Here is a 22,452-nt window from a genome sequence, read left to right on the forward strand (position 1 = left end):
GGAGGAACATGTCAGATTTGGGTTTGCACCCCTGACACCCAGAGCTCCTCAATTAAAGCACCTGCACAGAATCATTCTGGTGATTTTGTGTTTCTGAATGCTGCCATCCCTACCTTGCAGTTCATGATTCCCTCCTGCTTGAAGCGGGTGTGGAACATGTCCATGGAGTACACCTCGCTCCAGAGGTAGCCGTAGTACTGAGCATCATAACCCCCAGCCAGGTGGCCAAAGGTGGCTGGCATGTTTGTACCTGAGGGGACAAAAGGGGTCAAAAGGGACTCCAGTCCTCCCCATGGAAAAAAATCCCTCCAGTGCTGTCCCAGCTGCTCACACAACCCAGGGGACAAAGGGAGGAACTTTCCAGCCCTGCTTTCCCCAGAGCCAGCAGAAACTGTCCCCACACGCACGGGAGGAACTCGCTGAGCTGTCACAGGGCGAGAGGGACAGGAGGGTGGCACGGCGTACCTGGGGTGGCAGGGACACCCAGCACCTCCTCACAGAGCTGGGCAAACACCTCCACGGGGTCAGCCTTGGTCTGGGTGTGCAGTGCCTGGTCCACCTTGGCCAGGACGATCTGGCGCAGGTTGAAGAGCCCTGTTGCCAAAAGGAGGAAGAGGAGGAGGAGGGAAACTGAGGTTGGGATGCTGACACCGAGGCAGGTGACAGCAGGGTAGGCTGGGTGGCACCTCTTTGTCCCTCTCATGTGCCACATCACCCTCTCTCTTCCCACATGCATGGGAAGAGAAAGCGTGATGTAGCATGTGAAAGGGACAAAGGGGTTCCTTCTCCCCATCCCCTCAGAACCCCCAGCACCACGGCAAGCAAAGAAAAGCCATTTTTGCCCCCAGCCAGGTCACCTGTCCCCACACCCAGGGCACATCCAATCCCTCCCACCTGTGTTTGCCTGCCGGGATTTAATGAGTTTCTCCAGCAGCTCATCCGGGATGGGGCTCCCTGTCTTGTAGTGCCTGGACATGCGCAGCAGAGGCTCCTTCTCCCACACCCAGTTCTCCAACATCTGCGACGGGGCCTCCACGAAGTCCCTCTCCACGTGTGTCCCACTGAACATGGCAAACTCCGCCTGGGGGACACGGCCAGCTCGGAATTCCACAAAAAAAAACGGGATAGGGGGAAAACCCCCAACCTGTGCCAGCGCAGGGAGGCCTCACCTGAGAGCACAGCTGGTGCATGACGTGCCCAAATTCGTGGAAATAGGTCTCCACCTCGTCGTGCTGCAGCAGGGATGGGGCGTCTGGTGTGGGCTTGGTGAAATTGGCCACCATGGCGGCCACCGAGATCTGGCGGCTGGAGTCCGGCAGAAGGCAGCCGGGCTGGAGGCCAAAGCAGGCAGCATGGCCGTACTTCCCTTCCCTGGGGAGAGACAGGAGGCTCAGGGATCCTTCCAAAAGCCACACACAGCCATGGCATCACCCACTGTGGTGCTCAGAGGAGCCCCAAGTGACGGCCCTTGGTGACATCCCTGCCCCAGCACACGGCGCTCCCTCCACTCTACACAGCTGGGAGCAGGAATCTCCTCCTCCTCCACTTCCTCCTCCTCCTCCTTCTCCTCCTCAGGCTCTGCTCCTCCTGCTTCCACATTTCCCCTCTCCCCAGGTCTCACCGTGGGTACAGGTCCAGGTAGAACTTGCCGATGGTCTCGCCAGAGGACGCGTCCTTCACGGTGTAGAGCTGCACGTCCTCGTGCCACACCTGAGCCTTCTCCTCCAGGTGGAAGGTGAGGCCCAGCAGCTCCTGGTAGATGGCCAGGAGGCCCGTGGTGACCACCTGCATGGGGAAATACTCCTTGAGCAGGTTCTGGTCCACGCTGTACTTGGTCTCCTCCACCTGGTTCATGTAGTAGCGCATGTCCCAGGCGTTGATGCGGTTGTCGAAGTCCAGCCCGCGCTTCTCGCACTCCTTCTTCTTCAGGTCCAGGATCACAGCCCGCTCCTTCTCCCCCAGGGGCTTCAGCTTCTGGGCCAGCTCATCTGGGGAAGGCAGGCAGGGTTGGGATCAGGGATCAGAGCAGCACATCCTGCTCGGGATGTCCCTGCTCGGCCCCAGGACGTACCCAGGAACGTGGCCACCGTCTGGCTGCTCTTGGCCATGTTCATCTCCAGCACAAAGTCAGCGTGGGTGCTGAAGCCCAGCAGATTGGCCTTCTGAGCCCTCAGGTCCACCAGCTCCTTCAGGATCAAGCAGTTCTCCTGCAAGGCAGAGTGAAGTACACTTGTGGTGTTGCTGTGGGTGCCAGGAGAAGGTGAGAGATGGGAATTTGATTCCAAGTTCTCAGAAGGCTGATTTATTATTAAATAAATTATATTATACTATATTGTATTGCAATATATTATATTATATTGTATTGTATTGTATTATATTATATTGTACTATATTGTATTATATTGCAATGTATTGTACTAATTATATTATGTTATATTACATTATATTATATAACATAATATATAATATATAATATATAATATATATTTATATAAATATATTATTTATATAACTATATCAATATATATTATAATATATTATATAATATAAAGAATATATAGTCTAATATATATCATATAAAATATATATTATATATAATATATAAATATATAAAATATATATAATATAATATAATATAATATAATATAATATAATATAATATATAATTATATCACATTGTATCATATTATATCACATTGTATTATATTATAAAATCATATACCAAAACTATACTAAAGAAAGAGAAAAAATATATCAGAAAATTAGAAAAAAATGGTAATAAAAACCCGTGACAGACTCAGAGAGTCTGGCACAGCTGGCTGTGATTGGCCATTAAATTAAAACAATTTACGTGCTTAATAAACAATTCTCTAAATCGCATTCTAAAGCAGCAAAACAGAGAAGCTGAAGCTTCCCAGGAGAAGAATTTTCATATTTTATGAAAAATCCTGGCAAAGGGATTGCTCATAAAATACCACACAGGGGAGAAGGGAAGCAGTGTGGAAAGGAACACAAATCTCTCCCTGGGTGCCCTGGTCAGTCCCACCGACCTCTTTGCACCTGGAGTTGAACATCTCCTCCACCTTCCTCCTGGTCTCGGGCACGTAGCACTTCTTCAGCAGGGGGAAGTAGTGTGGGTACTTGAGGGTGACCTTCAGCTTCCCATCCTCTGTCTTCTCCAGGGAGTTCAGGAAATCCTCAGGGAGCCCCCCTGGGAAAAGAGCAGGCAGGAGCTGAGCCCTGGATTCTGCAGGAATGCTCTGGGACCATCCAGTGTGAGCCCTCCATACCCAGTTCCTCCCTGGAGAAGGGCAGGAAGGTGGTGTCCTCGTTGAGGTTCTTGTTGAAGTCGATGCACAGCACGCTCAGCTTCTTCTTGATAGCTTTGATTTTCTTCAAAATGCAAAAAATAGGAGAGAAATCAAAGCTGGAGGGGCACTCAGGCTGTTCCCACCCTGCTGAGCTGCCCAGCTCTGAGCCAGCCCAATTAATGATGGTGCACAATTAATGGTGGTGAGCCAGCAGCCCAGAAAGGCTCCTGGGGTCACACCTGGCAGGGCTCAGCCACCTCAGCAGGTCCTGCCTGTTCCCTGCTGCCTCAGGAGCTGCAGGTGCTGCAGTAACAACCTCCCCTCTCCTATTTCCCATTTTCTTCTGGTTTTAACCCAGTTCTGAGCTCCTCTGCTGGTGCATGGTAAGAAATGGAGGCTCCTGAGCAGCTCAGCCCAACTCCAGCCCTGGGCATGTGGGGATTTGATAATTCTCCAATTCCACCTCCCCAGGAATTCCTCAACTCCCACTTTGTTAAAATCACCCTTTCAACAGAAAGGAAAAAGGGGGGCTGGAGACATCACCCAAAATCACCAGAATTGGGAGCAAAAACCCAAACCTGAGCCTCAGACCCTGCCCTGAGCCCTGCCACAGCAAGGGGGAATGGATTCAGACTGGCAGGAAATAGGATTAGATGGGATTTTAGGAAAAAAAATTCCTTCCTGTGAGGGTGCAGAGGCCCTGGCACAGATTTCCCAGAGGAGCTGCTCCTTCCCTGGAAGTGTCCAAGGCCAGCTTGGAGCCACCTGGGACAGTGGAAGATGGGCTTTAAGATGCCTTTAGCCCAAACCATTCCAAGATTCTGTGCTCTCACCTCCTGTGTCTCCTCAGGGAGATGGAGCCCGTTCCTCTTCCCCAGCTTGATCAGCCTCTCCAGGTACCTCTTTGCCTCAGGCTTCAGGGAAGCACTCTCTGCTTTCTCCTGAAAAACAAAACAAATCTCCTCTCCTCAGGCAGCTGCAGGAAGCTCCTTCCCAGTGGGAGTTCTGGGACCACCAGAGACCCAGCAGCAGATGGAAAAGCCCCAGGGAAGGCTCTGGTTTGGTGCAGAGGTTCCTGTGTCACCTCGGGGCAGGGATTCCTCCCAGACTGCTTTAAACACATCACCTTTGTGCCATGTCAGCATTTTGGGGGACATCACCCCTGGGGGGGTTGGATTTACCAACAAAGGGGTGATCAAGGCTCTGAGTGAGGGGGCAGAGCCCTCAATCCCAAATTCCCCCATCCCAAACTGACTCTCCCAAAAAATCCCTCACTCCAGCTGTGCCACTCTGCCGTGACCCCACCGCGCTCCCTCCCCACTCCTGCATCCTTCCTTTCTCAGCTTTGGGATGAAGGTAAAGGATTTGCTGGAACTCCAGGAGGTTCCAGCCAGAAAGGGGACACACCTGGAGCCACACAATCCTCTGGTACACGTCCTGCCTCATGCTCATCTCCACGTCAAACTCCGAGAGCTTCTTGTCGGCCTCGGTGCTGGCGGCGCGGATGGCCTTGCATGGGGACACGTGCTGGGGGAAGTCCAGCATGTTCCTACGGACTGGGGGGACAAAAAGGGACAGGGATGGTGGCTTCACGTCCCAGTGCACACCCACAGCCAGGCTGGCAGCCCCAGAGCCTTTGCCTCCCCTCACACACACACACAAGGGGAGAGGTGGGATGCACATCCACCTTTCACGTGCCCAGCACATCCCCATGCTGGATTCCCACCATAATCCTCCTAAAATCCACAGGAATTCTGTGCCTATGAGCCCCTAACAGCTTTGCACAGGAGGTTTGAGGAGTTCTGTGTAGGGCTTGATGCTTCCAGCTCAAGGAACTCAAAGATTCCTGATGGCAGCAGCTCCTGCTCCCTTTGGTCCTTTCCCTGCTGCCCAGCATGTCCATCTGCTGGATTCCCACAAAAATCCTCCTAAAATCCATGGGAATTCTGTGCCTGTGAGCCCCCAACATCTCTGCCAGCACAGGAGGTTTGGGGAGTCCTGTGCAGGGCTCGATGCTCCCTTCCAGCTACAGAATTCCATCATTCCTGATGGAAGCAGCTCCTGCTCCCTTTGGTCTTTTCCCATCACATCCACCCACTGGATTCCCACCAAAATCCTCAGGAATTCTGTGCCTGTGAGCCCCCAACAGGTCTGACATCACAGGAGGTTTGGGGAATTTTCTGCAGGGCTCGATGCTCCCTTCCAGCTTGAGGAATTCCATGATTCCTGATGGCAACAGCATTCCCTGTCTCCTTTAAACCTCAAAGTGGGACAATCCCTTCCTACAGACACTTCCCCAAAAGCCACCACGCCCCAGGTGTGCCCTGTGCTGATGCAGTCCCACGGAGGAAAGCGGGGAGAACATTCCCTGCTGCCATCCCTGCAGAAGCTCCAAGAACAGCACTCCAGGTGCTCTCCAGGCACCTGGATCCCTTCCCCGGGAGAAGCTGAACAGGCAGCTCAGCCAGGGAAGTGCTGACAGCCCTGCTGAGCTGAACATTCCTCCTGCTGAGCAAGAGGAATTATTTTTTCCCCTATTATTTTAGGAAAAAAGAACGGGGAGAGGAGGAAGATGAGGCTGCTCTGTGCCCCAGACAGGTGGGACAGCTCGAGCAGCCCAGGTGTCACGAGGAGGGGCCACCTGAATTGTCACCCTGCTGCAAATAAACCACCAAAACTGCACAAAAAATCTCAGCAGGATTTATTCTCCCAAAAAATCCCAGCAGAACTGACTCTCCCAAAAAATAACGGCAGCATTGACTCTCCCAAAAAATCCCAGTGGGATTTATTCTCCCAAAAAATCCCACCAGGATTTATTCTCTCAAAGAATCCCAGTGGGATTTACTCTCCCAAAAAAAAATCCCAGTGGGATTTACTCTCCCAAAAAAAATCCCAGTGGGGTTGACTCTCCCAAAATTCAGAGTGGGATTTATTCTCCAAAAAAAAATCCCAGCAGGATTTACTCTCACAAAAAATATCCCAGCAGGATTGATTCTCCAAAATATCCCAGCAGGATTTATTCTCCCAAAAATAATCCCAACAGGATTTACTCTCCCAAAAAAACCCAGCAGGATTTATTCCCAAAAACATCCCAGCAGGAAAAAGGCCCATGGAGAGACATTTGCCCACTGCCCCAGGGAAAACTGAGGAAGGAGGTGAGAGTTTCTTGGATCTTTTCTGCTTTTGTTCCCACTGGTGACACATGAAAGCCAGGACAGCCTTGGCAAAGCAGCTGCCAAAGGGCTGCCCTTGGGTTCATTTGTTTTTCCAAATCTGTTCTTTGTGCTGGTTCCTTGCTGTATAAACATTAACTGGGAATAAAACCAACATTCTGCTGGCAGCCACAGGGAGAGAAAAGCAGGTGACAGCACAGAGCTAAAAAAAAAATAAAATAAAATCCAAAAATCTTAATAATCGTGGGAGGGGGTGGAAGTGACCTCAGAGCTCAGCCCTGCTGTGGGCAGGGACATCTTCCACAGGTGGCTCCAACCTGGCCTTGGACCCTTCCAGGGGGCAGCCAGAGCTGCTCTGGGCAAGCTCAGAGCCTCCCACTATTGTAAAATTAGGCAATACCCCTGACTCTGTGATATCAGAAGGCTAATTAGTCACTTTATTATACTATATTATTATTATTTTATACTGTATTACACGACTCTAAACTGAAACTGTATAAACACTCAAAATCTCGTGGCTGTCTCCTGTCAGGAAACAGCTTGTAGAGGTTGGTTAAGAAAGCAAAACACACTAGAATCCAATCAAATTCTTTCAGGTAAATAATTGAACACATTCCACGTGTTCCAAAACACAGGAGCAGCAAATAAGAATTGTTTTGATCTCTGTGCTTCTCCAGCTTGAGGAATTCCATTATTCCTGATGGCAGGGATGGCACATTCCCTGCTGCCCAGCACATCCACACACTGGATTCCCACCACAATCCTCTTAAAATCCACAGGAATTCTGTGCTTGTGAGTCCCCAAAAGCTCTGCCCCAGCTGTGGCAGCACAGGAGGTTTGGGGAATTTTGTGCAGGGCTCGATGCTCCCTTCCAGCTCGAGGAATTCCATCATTCCTGATGGCAGCAGCTCCTGCTCCCTTTGGTCCCTTTCCTGCTGCCCAGCATGTCCATCTGCTGGATTCCCACCAAAATCCTCTTAAAATCCACAGGAATTCTGTGTTTGTGAGCCTACAAAAGCTCTGCCAGCACAGGAGGTTTGGGGAGTCCTCTGCAGGGCTCAATGCTCCCTTCCAGCTTGAGGAATTCCATGATTCCTGATGGCAGCAGCTCCTGCTCCCTTTGGTCCTTTCGCTGCTGTTCAGCACATCCACCCACTGGTTTCCCACCAAAATCCTCCCAAAATCCACAGGAATTCTGTGTTTGTGAGCCTACAAAAGCTTTGTCAGCACAGGAGGTTTGGGGAGTTCTGTGCAGGGCTCCATGCTCAGTTCCAGCTTGAGGAATTCCATGATTCCTGATGGCAGCAGCTCCTGCTCCCTTTGGTCCTTTCGCTGCTGCTCAGCACATCCACCCACTGGTTTCCCACAAAAATCCTCCCAAATCCAGGAGAATTCTGTGTCTGTGAGCCCCCAACAGCTTTGCACAGGAGGTTTGGGGAGTTCTGTGCAGGGTTCGATGCTCCCTTCCAGCTCGAGGAATTCCATGATTCCTGATGGCAGCAGCATTCCCTGTCTCCTTTAAATCTCAAAGTGGGACAATCCCTTCCTACACCCACTTCCCCAAAAGCCACCACGCCCTGTCCTGATGCAATTCCACGGAGGAAAACAAGAACATTCCCTGTCGCCATCCCCTGCAGAAACCCCAAGAACAGCACTCCAGCAAAAACCTGAGACAGAGCGAATCCTGTCTGCCTGTCTGTCTGTCCAGACAATGTCAACGCCACATCCCGGCATCCATCCCACCCCACCCCTGCCAGCAGGAACAGCCTCCCCACCTGTGTATTCCACCTCCACGTCGGCCAGAGCCTTGAGGGTGTTCTCGTAGGAGACCTCGCCGCGCTCCTGGGCTCCCACGCGGTCGTACACGAGCTTGGTGCTCTCGGTCAGCTCGGCCGCCATGGCCTCGATCTGCTCGGCCGTCAGGTCCCAGCGCAGCTGGCTGGCCAGGGGACGCGGGGTCTGGCTGTCCACGACATTCCCTGCGGGGACAGCATTCCAGGGAGGGCCCCAGCGTTGGGGACTGGCGGTGGGATCGTGTCCCGGGAGATCCGAGCCCTCCCGGGGCTGGGAAATGCTTCGCCGAAACCCGACCCCGAGCCCGGCCCGGTGCCCCTGCCAAGGCTGTCCTCCTCGGGGACAGAGGTGACCTGGCGGCACAGGAGACCCCGGCTGGCCTGAGGGGCCGTCCCCGGTCCGGTCCCGCCGCCGCAAAGCTCTCCCCGGTGTCCCCGGTGTCTCCGCGCTCCCCGGTGTCCCCGCGCCCCCCATCCCGCCGGTACCTGTCGGAGGGGCCATGTCGGCTGTGCCGGGGATACCGGGAGGCCCCACGCTGCTGACGAGGCCGGGAGGAAACCGGGCCGGCCCCACGCACCGAGCATGTGCCCCGACCGGAGAGGCGGGCGGGAGAGCGGGGCATGCTGGGAGCCTGGAGGACCGGGCCGCTCCCGCCCGCACCGCACCGCACCGGGACCGGGCGGAGGGGGAGGCTCATCCCCGCCGCGACCCTCAGAGCCGGCCGGGAGCAGCCCCGGGGCGGGCGCGGAGCATCCCCGGGTCCCGCCCGCCCGTTCCCATGGCAACGCCCCCGCGCGTTGCCGTGACAACGCAGCATCTCTATGGTACCGGTGTGGGCGGGGCTTTCTCCATAGGCCACGCCCATTCTTGTGCTAGTGGGAGGGGCGGGGCCGTAGCGGAGCCGGCGCGCGGAGGGCGCGGCGCATGCGCAGTGCGGGAGCGCGCCCGGCCCAGGCGAGTGTCCGGTGAGCGCGGGGGGACCGGGGGACACCGGGAGCGGGACGGGGGCACCGGGACCGGCCCTTCGGCGGGATCCCTCCGCCTCCGGACCCGCTGGAGCCGGGCCGTGCTGCCCGCCGTTCTGTTCCGCCTGGGGGCAGCGGCACCGGGGGGTACCGGGTGCACCGGGGCCTGGGGGGCGGGACCGGACCGGACGGGACGGGACGTACCGGGAGCGGGCTGTGCCCTCCGTTGGGAGCTGTGTGTCTCCGGTGCTGCCGGTGCCAGGCTCGGGAATCGCCAGTCCCGGTCCCGGTGAACGCACCGGTAACCGGGGATCCCCGGTTGTTTCCACCGGGGCAAGGTCCGGGCGGTGCTCGCGGGGCTTTGGGGACACCGGGGAGCGGCGCCCTCCCCTCTCCGCCCGGTGGGTCCGGGGGCTGCCGGGGAACGGGAGCCAGGCGGGCCCGGTGCTGCTCCGGGCGGACGGGACCGGCTCAGCTCCGGTGGGCTCGCGTTAAACGGAGCTCGGGTCTCCGTTAACTGAGCCTGGCTGTGCTACAAACCCACTTAAAGTGCGGGGAGTTTGCTCTGGGAATTCCCAGCCCCGGGTGCTGCTGGTTGGGCTCTCGGTGCTTTGGGATTTCCCTCCCCGTGCCCTGCCAGGATGGGCTGGCACTGCCCGGGCTGCCAGGGGCTGCCAAGCTCCTCCTGGGCTCTGCTTTGGGGCCACCAAAATCCTCCTTGGTTTTCCTTTAGGGCCACCAAACTCCTCCTAAATTCTTCCTGCTGCTGGCTCTGGTTTGGCAACCAAATTCTTCCTAAATTCCTTCTGCTCCTGGCTCTGGTTTGGCAACCAAATTCTTCCTAAATTCCTCCTGCTCCTGGCTCTGGTTTGGCAACCAAATTCTTCCTAAATTCCTTCTGCTCCTGGCTCTGGTTTGGGGCCACCAAATTCCTCCCGAATTCCTCCTGTTCTTGGCTGTGGTTTGGGGCTGCCAAATTCCTCCTGGTTCTGGTTTGGGGCCACCAAATTCCTCCCAAATTCCTCCTGTTCTTGGCTGTGGTTTGGGGCCACCAAATTCCTTCTGCTCTTGGCTCTGCTTTGGAGCTATCAAATTCCTCCTGGTTCTGGTTTGGAGCTGCCAAATTCCTCCCAAATTCCTCCTGCACTTGGCTCTGCTTTGGGACCACCAAAATCCCTCTAAATTCCTCCTGTTCTTGGCTGTGGTTTGAGGCTGCCAAATTCTTCCTGGTTCTGGTTTGAGGCCACCAAATTCCTCCTAAATTCCTCCTGGTCCTGGCTCTGCTTTGGGGCCACCAAATTCCTCCTAAATTCCTCCTGCTCTTGGCCCTTGGTTTAAGGAACAAGAAAATTGGGAGTTTTTCCTGGTGAGTTCCAGGGATTTCAACACCTCTGGGTGCTTCCCTTGGCACAGTTGTGCCAAGCAGAGGGCGAATCCAAACCTGGAGAATTCCTAAAAAAAAATAAAGAATGTTCTGGAGTTTTTAGCAACTCCAAATCCATTCTGACCTCCTCAACACCTCCCTGAGGGGCAGCAGCAGCAAAATCATTTTGTGTTTCACTGCCTGGTTTGTGTCTCTGCAGGATTTTTTGGGAAGCCAGGAGGGCAGCAGCAGTAAAATCTTTTTCCCTTTTCTCTCTCAATGCCTGGCTTGTGTTTCTGCAGGATTTTTTGGGAAGCCACGAGCGGTGGAGCCCAGCATGGCAGACCAGAAGCGTCTGGCCTTCTCCATCATCCAGTTCCTGCACACCCAGCTCCAGAACGGGAGCATGTCCCCAGATGCTCAGGAGAGTTTGGAAGGTGGGTGGATCTGCCTCTGTCAGGCCAAAATTTGGGAGAATTTCGCCGTTTTTTCCGTGTTTTCTGGCTGGGCTGCTCCCGGTGCTGAACCTCGCTGGAATTTTGGGGTTGATTTTTTTTCCTTTTGGGATTTATCCAGGGATGCTGGTGGCTCGTGTGGCTTCTGATCTCTGCCAAGAGCAGCTTAGCTGGATGTACCTGGGCTCAGAATCCTCCCTGATCCCTTCTTGGAGACTCAGAGGGTTCATCCAGGCCAAGCTGGGAGTGCTCTGTGGGGTGGGAAATGGGAATTCCCTGACTCCAGGGAAAATTTTTGTGTTCCTGGGGTTGTTTCTCGTCTTTTTCTCCCCAAAATATCATTCCTCAAGGATTTTTCCAGGCCTTTTCAAAGGGCAGGGATCTTAAAAGGTCTCCTTAAGGAGATTAAGGTTTAGCCCTGGGTTTGTGGGTTTGTCGTGGTGAAAGGAGCGTGGCTGTGGGGTGGGGGGACATTGCTGGGAGTAGGATATTTTGGGATGAAAAATGTGGCAGGAAGGCTCTGGGAGGCTCTGCTTTTCCCTGGGAGCAGCTTCCCAAGCCTGTGGAGGGAGGAGATGGCTCAGGGCTCCCAGAGTGAGGGGAATGTTTGGGTCTGGAATGATGGGGAAGGATTTTTCTTTGGAATTCTGAGCCATTCCCACATTCCCCAGCTGTGGGAATGCTGCAGCAGCCCCAGCCTGATTCACTTCCACCCCCAGGAATCCCTCAGAGGATGGGATTTAGGACTGGCTCCATCCAGGAGATCCAGAGGGAAGCTTTGCCCAGCTCTGAATTTTGGCAAAATTTGAAAATACAGAACCAAAAATCCATCTGGCGTGGGGGAAATATTGAGGGTTTTTTTCCTGGTTTTTTTTTTTTTTTTTTGAGAGATTAGGGAGAGGGATGAATATTTATTAATTAATAATTAATTAATTTAAAAACCTCTCCTTATCCAGTGGCCATCCAGTGCCTGGAAACAGCATTTGGGGTCTCCATGGAAGACCAAAGCCTGGCTGTATCCCAGACTCTCCCCGAAATATTTGAAGCCGTGGCAGGGAAGGTGAGTGAGAGCCCTGGGATGTTCCCTTTTCCCTGAATTCTTCTGGATTTTCCAGGAGGCTGCTGCTCCCCTCAGAGAGTGTGGGAGGGGAAAAAAATGGTGGGAATTGTGGGAATGCTCAGCTCAGCTTGTGCCTCTCCTTGGAAGGAGCTGGAACACTCCAGGACGAACTCGGAGCCCGTCACCCCCTCAGAAGATGACGTGGCTGAAGCTGAAAGACTCAAGACTGAAGGTACCAAACACCTGGAGCTGCTGGATAATGAGGGTTTGGTGCTAATTGGGAGGGCATCTCAATTCCCTGGCACCTGGAATTGGAGGAAAAAAGGGAATGTTTTCTATTTTGTTTTCTATTTTGTTTTCTGTTCCTGCCTCTTGCTCTGCTTGGGCTGTAGGAATGTGGGGAGGTTTTGCTGTTGGATCTGTGGGATTTTTATCCCAAAAATCCTGTGGGGTGTGGAGCAGAGCATCCATCCTTCCTGCTCTGTGCATGGTTTTTTCCTGGGAAAAATGGGATAGGTGTGGGTGCAGCACCTGGGGTGGTTTTTGAGAATCAGGATCAGGAATGGGAGAATTTCCAGCACAGCCCCACTGCTGGCCCTGCCCCACTCTGACAAACCTCTCCCCTGTGCTATTTCCATGGATCCAGCCCTTTGCTTTGGTTTATCCCAGTTTTTTCCCATCTTTTCCCACCCTCCTTTCAGGAAATGACCAAATGAAGGCAGAAAACTTCGAGGCTGCTGTGTCTTTTTATGGAAAAGCCATCGAGTTAAACCCAGCCAACGCCGTTTATTTCTGCAACAGGTACTGGGCAGCTCCCCCTGCTCCAGAATGCCCAAAAATCGCATTTTTGGAACAATTCTGTGGAGTTTTTTGAGCAGTTTCTTGTTCATTGTGGGATCGTGCCGTGTTTTGGTGCCTCCTGGGATCTCTGTGTGGGATGTGGGTGTGCAAATTACCTTTATCAGACCTTTATCAGATGAGAGTTGCCATGGAATGGGATCTGCTTCCATGCACAGTGGGATTTGCTGGGAATTCAGGGTGGAATGAGGAGCTGGAGGCTCCTCGTGGAGAGTTAAGGGAGTTGTGTGTGCAGAATCAGCAGTGGAAGGAGGGAGGTTTTTGTGTTTCTCTGCAATTCTTGGATGAAACAGATTTTGAACTTTAATTTGATTCTATCCAGGTAGGAATGTTTGAAATCTCAGATTCTATCCAGGTAGGAATGCTTGAATTCTCAGATTGTATCCAGGTGGGAATATTTGAAATCTCTAGATTCTATCCAGGTAGGAATGTTTGAAATCTCAGATTGTAGGAATGTTTGAAATCTCAGATTCTATCCGGGTAGGAGTGTTTGAAAGCTGAGATTGTATCCGGGTAGGAATGTTTGAAATCTCCAGATTCTATCCAGGTAGGAATGTTTGAAATCTCAGGATTATATCCAGGTAGGAATGTTTGAAATCTCAGGATTCTATCCAGGTAAGAATGTTTGAAATCTCAGATTATATCGAGGTAGGAATGTTTGAAATCTCAGGATTCTATCCAGGTAGGAATGTTTGAAATCTCAGATTATATCAAGGTAGGAATGTTTGAAATCTCAGATTATATCCAGGTGGGAATGTTTGAAATCTCAGGATTCTATCCAGGTAGGAATGTTTGAAATCTCAGATTGTATCCAGGTAGGAATGTTTGAAATCTCCAGATTCTATCAAGGTAGGAATGTTTGAAATCTCAGGATTATATCCAGGTAGGAATGTTTGAAATCTCAGGATTCTATCCAGGTAGGAATGTTTGAAATCTCAGGATTATATCCAGGTAGGAATGTTTGAAATCTCAGGATTCTATCCAGGCAGGAATGTTTGAAATCTCAGGATTATATCCAGGTAGGAATGTTTGAAATCTCAGGATTATATCCAGGTAGGAATGTTTGAAATCTCAGGATTCTATCCAGGTAGGAATGTTTGAAATCTCAGGATTATATCCAGGTAGGAATGTTTGAAATCTCAGGATTATATCCAGGTAGGAATGTTTGAAATCTCACGATTATATTCAGGTGGGAATGTTTGAAATCTGAGATTCTATCCAGGTAGGAATGTTTGAAATCTCAGGATTATATCCGGGTAGGAATGTTTGAAATCTCAGGATTATATCCAGGCAGGAATGCTTGGCTCCTCCCTCTGGGCTCACATCTCCCAATGGGATGCTGTGGTTCTTATCAGCCATGCAGTGACATTCAACGGCTGTTATCAGCAGGTGTCTGCCCAGTTGTGGAAGAGATAAGGAAAAACTGCTCACTGAACAGGAGCCAGCTGCCATCCAGATAACAAACAGAATCCAATTTGCTTGGCAATGCAGGAGATTGTGGATTTTTCCCGTTTTTCCAGAGCTGCTGCCTACAGCAAACTGGGGAATTACGCGGGAGCCGTGCGGGACTGCGAGCGAGCCATCGGCATCGACCCCAGCTACAGCAAAGCCTACGGCAGGATGGGGTGAGCAGCCTCCTCCTGGGCAAATTCCCACCTTTCCTTGGGAATTCTGCAGCCCTGCACACCCCAGAACAAGGATTTTATCCATTTGTTCCACTATGAAAAATTCTTGCTGTTTCGGTTTTATAGGGTGGAGAAAAATTCACATTTTTCAATTCTAAGAAACTTGGTGGAGACAACTGGATTTAAAAAATGCCAAAAAAAAAAATCCTCTGTGACTTGGATTTTCATTTTCTTTCCACCTTTCCTTGGGAATTCTGCAGCCCTGCAAACCCCAGAACAAAGATTTTATCAGTTTGTTCCACCATGAAAAAATTCTGCAGTTTCGGATTTTTAGGGTGGAGAAAAATTTCACATTTTTCAATTTTTTAGGAGGTTGGTGGGACAACAGTTAGATAAAACGAGTGACCAAAAAATTCCTCTGTAACTTTGATTTTTTATTTTCTTTTCTGCTCGAATTTTGATTTCCTGAAACTTTCTTATTTCTCAATTCTAAGAAAGTTGGTGGGGACAACTGGATTTAAAAAGTGCCAAAAAAAAAAAAACAAAACCAAACTCTATGACTCTATGACTTTGATTTTTATTTTCTTTCCACCATTCCTGGTGGAATTTTCAATCCCTGCAAACCCCAGAACAGGGATTTTATCAGTTTGTTCCACCATGAAAAAATTCTGCAGTTTCAGCTTTTTAGAGTGCAGAAAAAATTCACATTTTTCAATTCTAAGAAACTTGGTGGGGACAATTGGATTAAAAAAGGTGACAAAAAAACCTTTCTATGACTTTGAATTTTCTTTTTTTTTTCCCAGCTTGGCCCTGTCCAGTTTAAACAAACACACAGAAGCCGTTGTTTACTACAAAAAAGCTCTGGAGTTGGATCCGGACAACGAAACGTACAAATCCAACCTCAAAATAGCTGAACAGAAAATGAAGGAGACTCCCAGTCCAGTAAGTTGTGGGATTTATTGAGGTTAAAAGAGCAGGAGCAGGGTTTTGCAACAGCAATTTCCACTTTTGTGATCAAATCTCTCCAAAATTCAGCTTTTTTTTTGTTTTCCCCATAGCACCAAAGGTGGGTTTTTTTGCACACAAAACTTTTTTCCCCAAAAGAAACCTGGAGGTTTGGCAGGAATGGGCTGGAATGTCCTTTATGGATCATTTTGAGGGGGATTTTAATTTTCCAAGGTTTTTTTCCAGGGCAGAGCTGAGGGGGTGAGCAGGAATCTCTGGGGTTTGGACAGAGCCTCTTCTCCCTGTCAGGGTTTAAATGTTGGATTTGGGATCCTCCAAAAAAAAAAATGGGGAAGGGTTTTTCCAACAGCTTGGAGAGACAGGAGAAGGGGAGTGTTGGGAAGGGTTGGGTGGGAGAATGGGAAAGAATCCTTGGATGGAATTCCCAGAAAAGTTTGGAGTGTCCCAAGGAAAGGTTGGAGAAGCTCCAAGGAGTCACTTCCAGGGGTTCAAGGGGCTCCAGGAGAGCTGGAGAGGGATTTGGGACAAGGGATGGAGGGACAGGACACAGGGAATGGGGTTAAAATGGGAAAAGGGAGATCTGAGTGGGATTTTTGGGAAGGAATTCCTGGCTGGGAGGGTGGGGAGGGAATGGGATGGAATTCCCAGAGCAGCTGGGGCTGCTCCATCCTTGGGAGTGCCCAAGGCCAGGCTGGGACAGTGAGAGGGGCTGGGAATGGATTCCTTCATCCCAACCCTTTCCTGCTGGGATTCACTGGCTCTGGCAGCTCTGGGAATGGGGAATGGGATTTGGGAATGGGGGATGAGAATGAGGAATGGGGTTTGGGAATGGGGAATGGGGATGGAGAATGAGAAATGAGGAATTGGGAATGGGGTTTGGGAATGAGGATGGGAAATGAGGAATAGGGAATGGGAAGTGAGGGAGTAGGGAATGGGGAATGAGGGGTGGGGAAATGGGAATGGAGAATGGGAATGAGGAATTGGGTTTGGGAATGGGGATGGAGAATGAGAAATGAGGAATTGGGAATTGGGAATGGGGTTTGGGAATGAGGATGGGAAATGAGGAATAGGGAATGGGAAGTGAGGAGTAGGGAATGGGGAATGAGGGGTGGGGAATTGGGAATGGAGAATGGGAATGGGGAATTCGGTTTGGGAATGGGGAATGGGGTTTGGGAATGGGGAATGGGAAATGAGAGATGGGAATGGGGAATTGGGAACAGGGCTGGGAAATGAGGAATGGGGTTTTGGGGAATGAGGAATGGGGTTTTGGAGTGGGAATGGGGAATGAGCAATGGGAATGGGAAATGAGGGATTGGAATGGAGAATGAGGGATGGGAATGAGGAATGGAGAATGGGGAATTGGGAACAGGGATGGGGAATGAGGAATGGGGTTTGGAAATAGAAATGGGGAATGAGGAATGGGATTTTGGAATGGGATTTTGGAATGGGAATGAGGAATGAGCAATGGGAATGGGGAATGAAGGATGGGAATGAGGAATAGGGAATGGGAATGGGGAATTGGGAACAGGGATGGGGAATGAGGAATGGGGTTTGGGAAATGGGGAATGGGGAAATGAGGGATGGGAGTGAGGAATGGGGAATGGGGAATGAGCAATGGGAATGGGGAAATGAGGGATGGGAATGAGGAATGGGGAATGAGGGATGAGCAATGGGAATGGGGAATGTGGGATGGGAATGAGGGATGGGAATGAGCAATGGGAATGGGCAGTGAGCAATGACAGCAGCTCTGGTTTCTCTCTTCCAGACCAGCGGCCCCGGAGGCTTTGACTTGGCCGGATTGCTGAACAACCCCGGCTTCATGAGCATGGTGATTGCAGATCCTGGGGTTCCCTGCAATGGAGCCTTCCTGGGGGCTCTGGTGTCTCCTCACATGGAATTCCTTGGCATGGAGCCCCTCTGGAAGCTTTCCCCACTCCCTGGGGCTGTGTGGAAGCTGCTGCTGCTCCCTTCAGCTCAGACAGAGCTGGGAATTTCTCCTCAGGCTTTTCCCAGCCTGTGGCAGGGCCTGCTGTGCTCTGGGCTTCGCCTTTGCTCTCCTTTTTGCCATTTCCCCCCTTTTCCTGAATTCCCAAATGTTCCCACCTTCCCTTTGGGGTTGATCCCACCCCGTCCCTGCTGCCTCACCCGGGTGTTGTTTTTATTCCCCACAGGCCTCAAACCTCATGAACAACCCCCAAGTACAACAGCTGTGAGTTGGATCCCACTTTTATTTATTCCCTCTTGGAATTCTGGGTTTGGCCTTTCCCAGTGGGAGCAGGAGGGAATTTGGGCCAGGAATGTTGAGGGGGGCTCAGAACCAGTTCCCTTGGGGGGTTTGGGTGCTCTGGGAGATGTTGGGAGAGGGATTGGAATAAAATTATTCCCAAGGGAGGTGGGGTGGGATGGATCATGGCCCTGGAATTGGTTCTGCTGCAGTTTTATGGGATTTCAGGAATTTCCCAGCTTGGTTAAAATGGGAATATTCCCATTCCTGGATGGCTGTGAGGAGCAGTTCCCAATATTTGAAGAAAATGGATAAATTCCTGAATCCATTCCTGAGCATCCCTGCAGAGTGTGGCAGGAGGGAGAGACCCTCTGGGGCCCCCAAATCCTTGGATTTTGGGATGAGACCACTCAGCTCCCTTTGGCTTCTCCCTATTCGTGGTGCCATTGGGAATTCCCACCTGGATCTAGCCCTGGAGGGAATCCAGGGAGGCAGAGCAGGGCTGGAATTCCATAAATCTGGGAATATCGACATTATTTTAACAATTTTATTCATTGTTCAGCTTAATTAGTTATTTCCAGCCAACCAAAAGCTGCTGCAGGGAATTCCGAGATCCCCAGGATGGGAAGTTGCTCCCAGCAGTCCCCAGGTGATTTTTTTGGGATTTTTCCCCAGTTTTGAGCCCTTTTTTCCCTCCCCAGAATGTCGGGGATGATCTCGGGAGGCCACAACGCCATGGGAGCGACCGGGAGCAGCCCCTCCACCAACGACCTGGCCAGCCTGATCCAGGCGTGAGTGGGGACACCTGGGGACACCTGGGGACAGGGCTGGGGGATAGCATTGGGGGACAGGGCTGGGGACAGCTGGAGACAAGGCTGGGCTGGGACTGGGGACAGAGATGGGGACGGGACTGGGGGATAGGATTGGGGACACCTAGGACAGCAGGGGACAGGACTGGAGACAGACTGGGACAGCTGGGGATGGCTGGGGGACAAGGATGGGGACAGGATTGGGGGACAGGGCTGGGGACACATAGGGACAGGGCTGGGGATGGAGCTGGGGACAGGCTGGAGGGACAGCTGGAGGAAAGGGCTGGGGACAACTTGGGGGCAGAACTGGACTGGGACTGGGGACAGGACTGCGGACAGGGCTGGGGACAGCTGGGGGATAGGATTGGATACAGCTGGGGACAGGGCTGGGGACAGCTGGGGACAGGTCCTGGGACAGGACTGGGAACAGGATTGGGAGCAGCTGGGGACATGACTGGGGACAATCCAGGGGGACAATCCTGGATCCAGGGCTGGGAATGTCCCAGGGTGTTGCCTGTGTCCAGATGTCCCCAATGTCCCCACTGCCCCTGCTGTCCCCCGTGTGTACCTGCTATCCCTGTGTGTCCCCTGCGTGTCCCCGCTGTCCCTGTGTGTCCCTGCTATCCCTGTGTGTCCCCTATGTGTCCCCGCTGTCCCCTATGTGTCCCCGCTGTCCCTGTGTGTCCCTGCTATCCCTGTGTGTCCCCTGTGTGTCCCCGCTGTCCCCTATGTGTCCCTGCTGTCCCTGTGTGTCCCTGCTGTCCCCGGTGTGTCCCTGATGTCCCCTGTGCGTGTCCCTGCTGTCCTTGTGTGTCCCCGCTGTCCCCTGTGTGTCCCCGCTGTCCCCTGTGCGTGTCCCCGCTGTCCCCTGTGCGTGTCCCTGCTGTCCCTGTGCGTGTCCCTGATGTCCCTGTGTGTCCCTGCTGTCCCTGTGCATGTCCCTGCTGTCCCTGTGCGTGTCCCTGCTGTCCCCTGCATGTCTCCCTGCTGTCCCTGTGCGTGTCCCTGATGTCCCTGTGTGTCCCCGCTGTCCCCTGTGCGTGTCCCCGCTGTCCCCTGTGCGTGTCCCTGCTGTCCCTGTGCGTGTCCCTGCCGTCCCCTGCGTGTCCCTGCTGTCCCCGGTGTGTCCCTGATGTCCCCTGTGCGTGTCCCTGCTGTCCTTGTGTGTCCCCGCTGTCCCCTGTGTGTCCCCGCTGTCCCCTGTGCGTGTCCCCGCTGTCCCCTGTGCGTGTCCCTGCTGTCCCCTGCGTGTCCCTGCTGTCCCCTGTGTGTCCCTGCTGTCCCTGTGCATGTCCCTGCTGTCCCTGTGCGTGTCCCTGCTGTCCCCTGCATGTCTCCCTGCTGTCCCTGTGCGTGTCCCTGATGTCCCTGTGTGTGTCCCTGCTGTCCCCTGTGTGTCCCTGTGCGTGTCCCTGTATGTCCCTGTGCGTGTCCCTGCTGTCCCCTGTGTCTCCCTGTGCATGTCCCTGCTGTCCCTGTGTGTGTCCCTGCCGTCCCCTGCGTGTCCCTGCTGTCCCTGTGCGTGTCCCTGCTGTCCCTGTGCATGTCCCTGCTGTCCCCTGTGTGTCCCTGCTGTCCCCTGCGTGTCCCCGCTGTCCCCTGCGTGTCCCCGCTGTCCCCTGTGTGTCCCTGCTGTCCCTGTGCATGTCTCTGCTGTCCCCTGTGTGTCCCTGTGTGTGTCCCTGATGTCCCCTGTGTGTCCCTGCTGTCCCTGTGCATGTCTCTGCTGTCCCCTGTGTGTCCCTGCTGTCCCCTGTGTGTCCCTGTGTGTCCCCACTGTCCCCGTGTGTCCCTGTCCCCAGGGGCCAGCAGTTTGCCCAGCAGATGCAGCAGCAGAACCCTGAGCTCATTGAGCAGCTGCGCAGCCAAATCCGCAGCCGGACCCCGAGCGCCAGCAACGAGGAGCAGCAGGAGTGAGGTGGGGATTGATTAGTGATTGATTGATTAGTGATTGATTGATTGATTGATTATTAATTGATTTGTTCAATACAGGAATTGATAAATCCAGTTCTAATCAGTCAGCAGTGAGGTGGGGCAGGAGCAATCATTGATGATTGATTGATTGATTGATTGATTGATTCAGTACAGGAATCAATAACTCAGGAGTGAGGTGGGGCATTGGTGATTGATTGATTGATTGATTGATTGATTGAATACAGGAATTGATAATTCAGGAGTCAGGTGGGACAGGGCCATTGGTTATTGATTGATTATTGATTTATTCAATAGAGAAATTGATAATGTCAATTTGAGTCAGTCAGGAGGGAGATGAGGCATTGACTATTGACTGATTATTGATTGATTGGTTGATTATTGTTGATTATTGATTATTGATTCAGTACAGAAATTGATAACTCCACAGTGAGGTGGGGCAGGATCAGTGTCATTGATTACTGATTGATTATTGATTGTTTGAATCCAGGAATTGGTAATTCCAGTTTGAGTCAGTCAGGAGTGAGGTGGGGCAGGATCAATACTATTGAATATTGATTGATTATTGATTGATTGATTGATTGATTGAATACAGGAATTGGTAACTCCAGTTCTAATCAATCAGGAGTGAGGTGGGGCAGGATCAGTGCCATTGATTATTGATTGATTGACTGATTCAATACAGGAATTGATAACACCAGTTTGAGTCAAATGAAGTTTTAAATTTCTATTCTAAATTTTCAAAATTTTAAATTTAAATTATTTAAATTAAATTAATAAAAATTAAATTAAATTAATATTAAGCTAGATCAAAATTTAAAGTAAATTACAATGTGCAAATGGAAAAGAATGAAAAAGTTAAATTTAAATTAATTAAAATCATTGAAATAAGAATAAAATCATTTAAAATGAAAATAATGAAAGCAATTTGAATTTAAAATAATAAAAAGTTAAAATAAAACTAAATTTAAATTGAAATAAATTTTAAAATAAATAAAATAGTAAAAATTAATAATAAATAAAATAATTATATAAATATATATTACGTCATTTTACAGGTTAATATATTAGTGTTATATTTATAATAGTAATAAGTAAATAATAATAATAAAACAAAAATTTGATTGAAAAAATAAATTTAAAATAAATTTGATTGAAATAAAATGAAATTATAATTTGAAATTAAATAAAAATAAAATTAAAATCAATTGAAATAAAATAATTTGAAAATAAATTAGATTGAAATATAATAAAATAAAGTAAAAATAAATAAGTTAAATGAAAATAAAATAAATAGAAATAAATAATCCAGATGAAACTGATGAAATTCCCTTTTCCCCAGGTGAATTCCCTGTTTTCCCTCTCTCCACAGCCCCTGGAAATTCCAGAATTTGCTTTTCCAGCTGGGAGCCACCTCCGTGTTGCCAATTCTTGACTTGGAAGTGTCCAAGAGGGGGAAAAAACCCAAAACTCCAACGGATAAAAACCACAAAAATTCCCAAATCTTCCCATGCCCTGCATGTCCCTGAGAATTCCCATTTCCCTCCCTTTTTTCCCCTTTTTTCCCCCTTTTTTCCTCTTTTTCAGGTTTATTTTTTGGGGTTTTTTTCCTGGCAGCCCCAGCAGAGCTGAACTCAGAATTCTGTTGGGAAATTCCCAAATCCCTGCAGGATTTGCTGCCTGGGGGGGGTCTTATTCCCAATTTTTTTTTTTTTTTATTTTATTTTTTGGAGCATTTCCAAGTGAATAATTCTCTTTTTTTTGCCCCAATCTTCCCCTTGGGAGCCACTTCCAAGAAGTGTTTGAGTCTCTGCTCATCCCCACCCTGGAATTCCTGGTATTTTCCATCTCTGGAAATGAAGATTTTGCTCCAAATCTGGGATTTTTTGGGAATTTTGCTGCCTTCCCCTCTCCAGG

General features: G+C 50.8%; 2 protein-coding genes across 2 annotated transcripts in view; one reads left to right on the forward strand and one right to left on the reverse strand.

Moving 5' to 3' along the window:
* Nucleotides 1–8,857, reverse strand: part of THOP1 (thimet oligopeptidase 1) — an 11,224-nt gene extending 2,367 nt beyond the window's left edge. The window contains exons 1-12 of the mRNA XM_058820976.1: nucleotides 8,764–8,857; nucleotides 8,260–8,463; nucleotides 4,719–4,867; nucleotides 4,145–4,252; nucleotides 3,291–3,393; nucleotides 3,051–3,211; nucleotides 2,072–2,207; nucleotides 1,622–1,988; nucleotides 1,170–1,371; nucleotides 895–1,081; nucleotides 466–594; nucleotides 114–250 (exon numbers count right to left, since the gene is read on the reverse strand). Of these exons, the coding sequence (XP_058676959.1) occupies nucleotides 114–250; nucleotides 466–594; nucleotides 895–1,081; nucleotides 1,170–1,371; nucleotides 1,622–1,988; nucleotides 2,072–2,207; nucleotides 3,051–3,211; nucleotides 3,291–3,393; nucleotides 4,145–4,252; nucleotides 4,719–4,867; nucleotides 8,260–8,463; nucleotides 8,764–8,779 (1,899 nt within the window). The 5' untranslated portion in view covers nucleotides 8,780–8,857. The remainder of the gene's footprint in view (nucleotides 1–113; nucleotides 251–465; nucleotides 595–894; nucleotides 1,082–1,169; nucleotides 1,372–1,621; nucleotides 1,989–2,071; nucleotides 2,208–3,050; nucleotides 3,212–3,290; nucleotides 3,394–4,144; nucleotides 4,253–4,718; nucleotides 4,868–8,259; nucleotides 8,464–8,763) is intronic.
* A 370-nt stretch (nucleotides 8,858–9,227) lies between these two features.
* Nucleotides 9,228–22,231, forward strand: SGTA (small glutamine rich tetratricopeptide repeat co-chaperone alpha). Its single transcript, XM_058821080.1, has 12 exons — nucleotides 9,228–9,243; nucleotides 10,909–11,043; nucleotides 12,018–12,121; nucleotides 12,269–12,353; nucleotides 12,823–12,922; nucleotides 14,500–14,604; nucleotides 15,408–15,546; nucleotides 17,336–17,398; nucleotides 17,742–17,779; nucleotides 18,496–18,585; nucleotides 20,406–20,521; nucleotides 21,908–22,231. Exons 2-11 carry the CDS (start codon nucleotides 10,944–10,946, stop codon nucleotides 20,518–20,520), a joined length of 939 nt encoding a protein of 312 aa, XP_058677063.1. The 5' UTR covers nucleotides 9,228–9,243; nucleotides 10,909–10,943; the 3' UTR covers nucleotide 20,521; nucleotides 21,908–22,231.
* Nucleotides 22,232–22,452: the final 221 nt, after the last annotated feature.

The sequence above is a fragment of the Ammospiza caudacuta genome, chromosome 28 (assembly GCF_027887145.1).
Source record: "Ammospiza caudacuta isolate bAmmCau1 chromosome 28, bAmmCau1.pri, whole genome shotgun sequence".
Lineage (NCBI taxonomy): Eukaryota > Metazoa > Chordata > Aves > Passeriformes > Passerellidae > Ammospiza > Ammospiza caudacuta.

What these genes read in the sequence shown, in the direction of transcription:
- SGTA (XM_058821080.1), top strand. Translation starts at nt 10,944, where the DNA reads ATGGCAGACCAGAAGCGTCTGGCCTTCTCCATCATCCAGTTCCTGCAC. An exon ending in TTGAAGCCGTGGCAGGGAAG is followed by an intron (nt 12,122 to 12,268) that starts GTGAGTGAGAGC and finishes TCTCCTTGGAAG; the next exon opens with GAGCTGGAACACTCCAGGAC. An exon ending in CTGGCCAGCCTGATCCAGGC is followed by an intron (nt 18,586 to 20,405) that starts GTGAGTGGGGAC and finishes CCCTGTCCCCAG; the next exon opens with GGGCCAGCAGTTTGCCCAGC.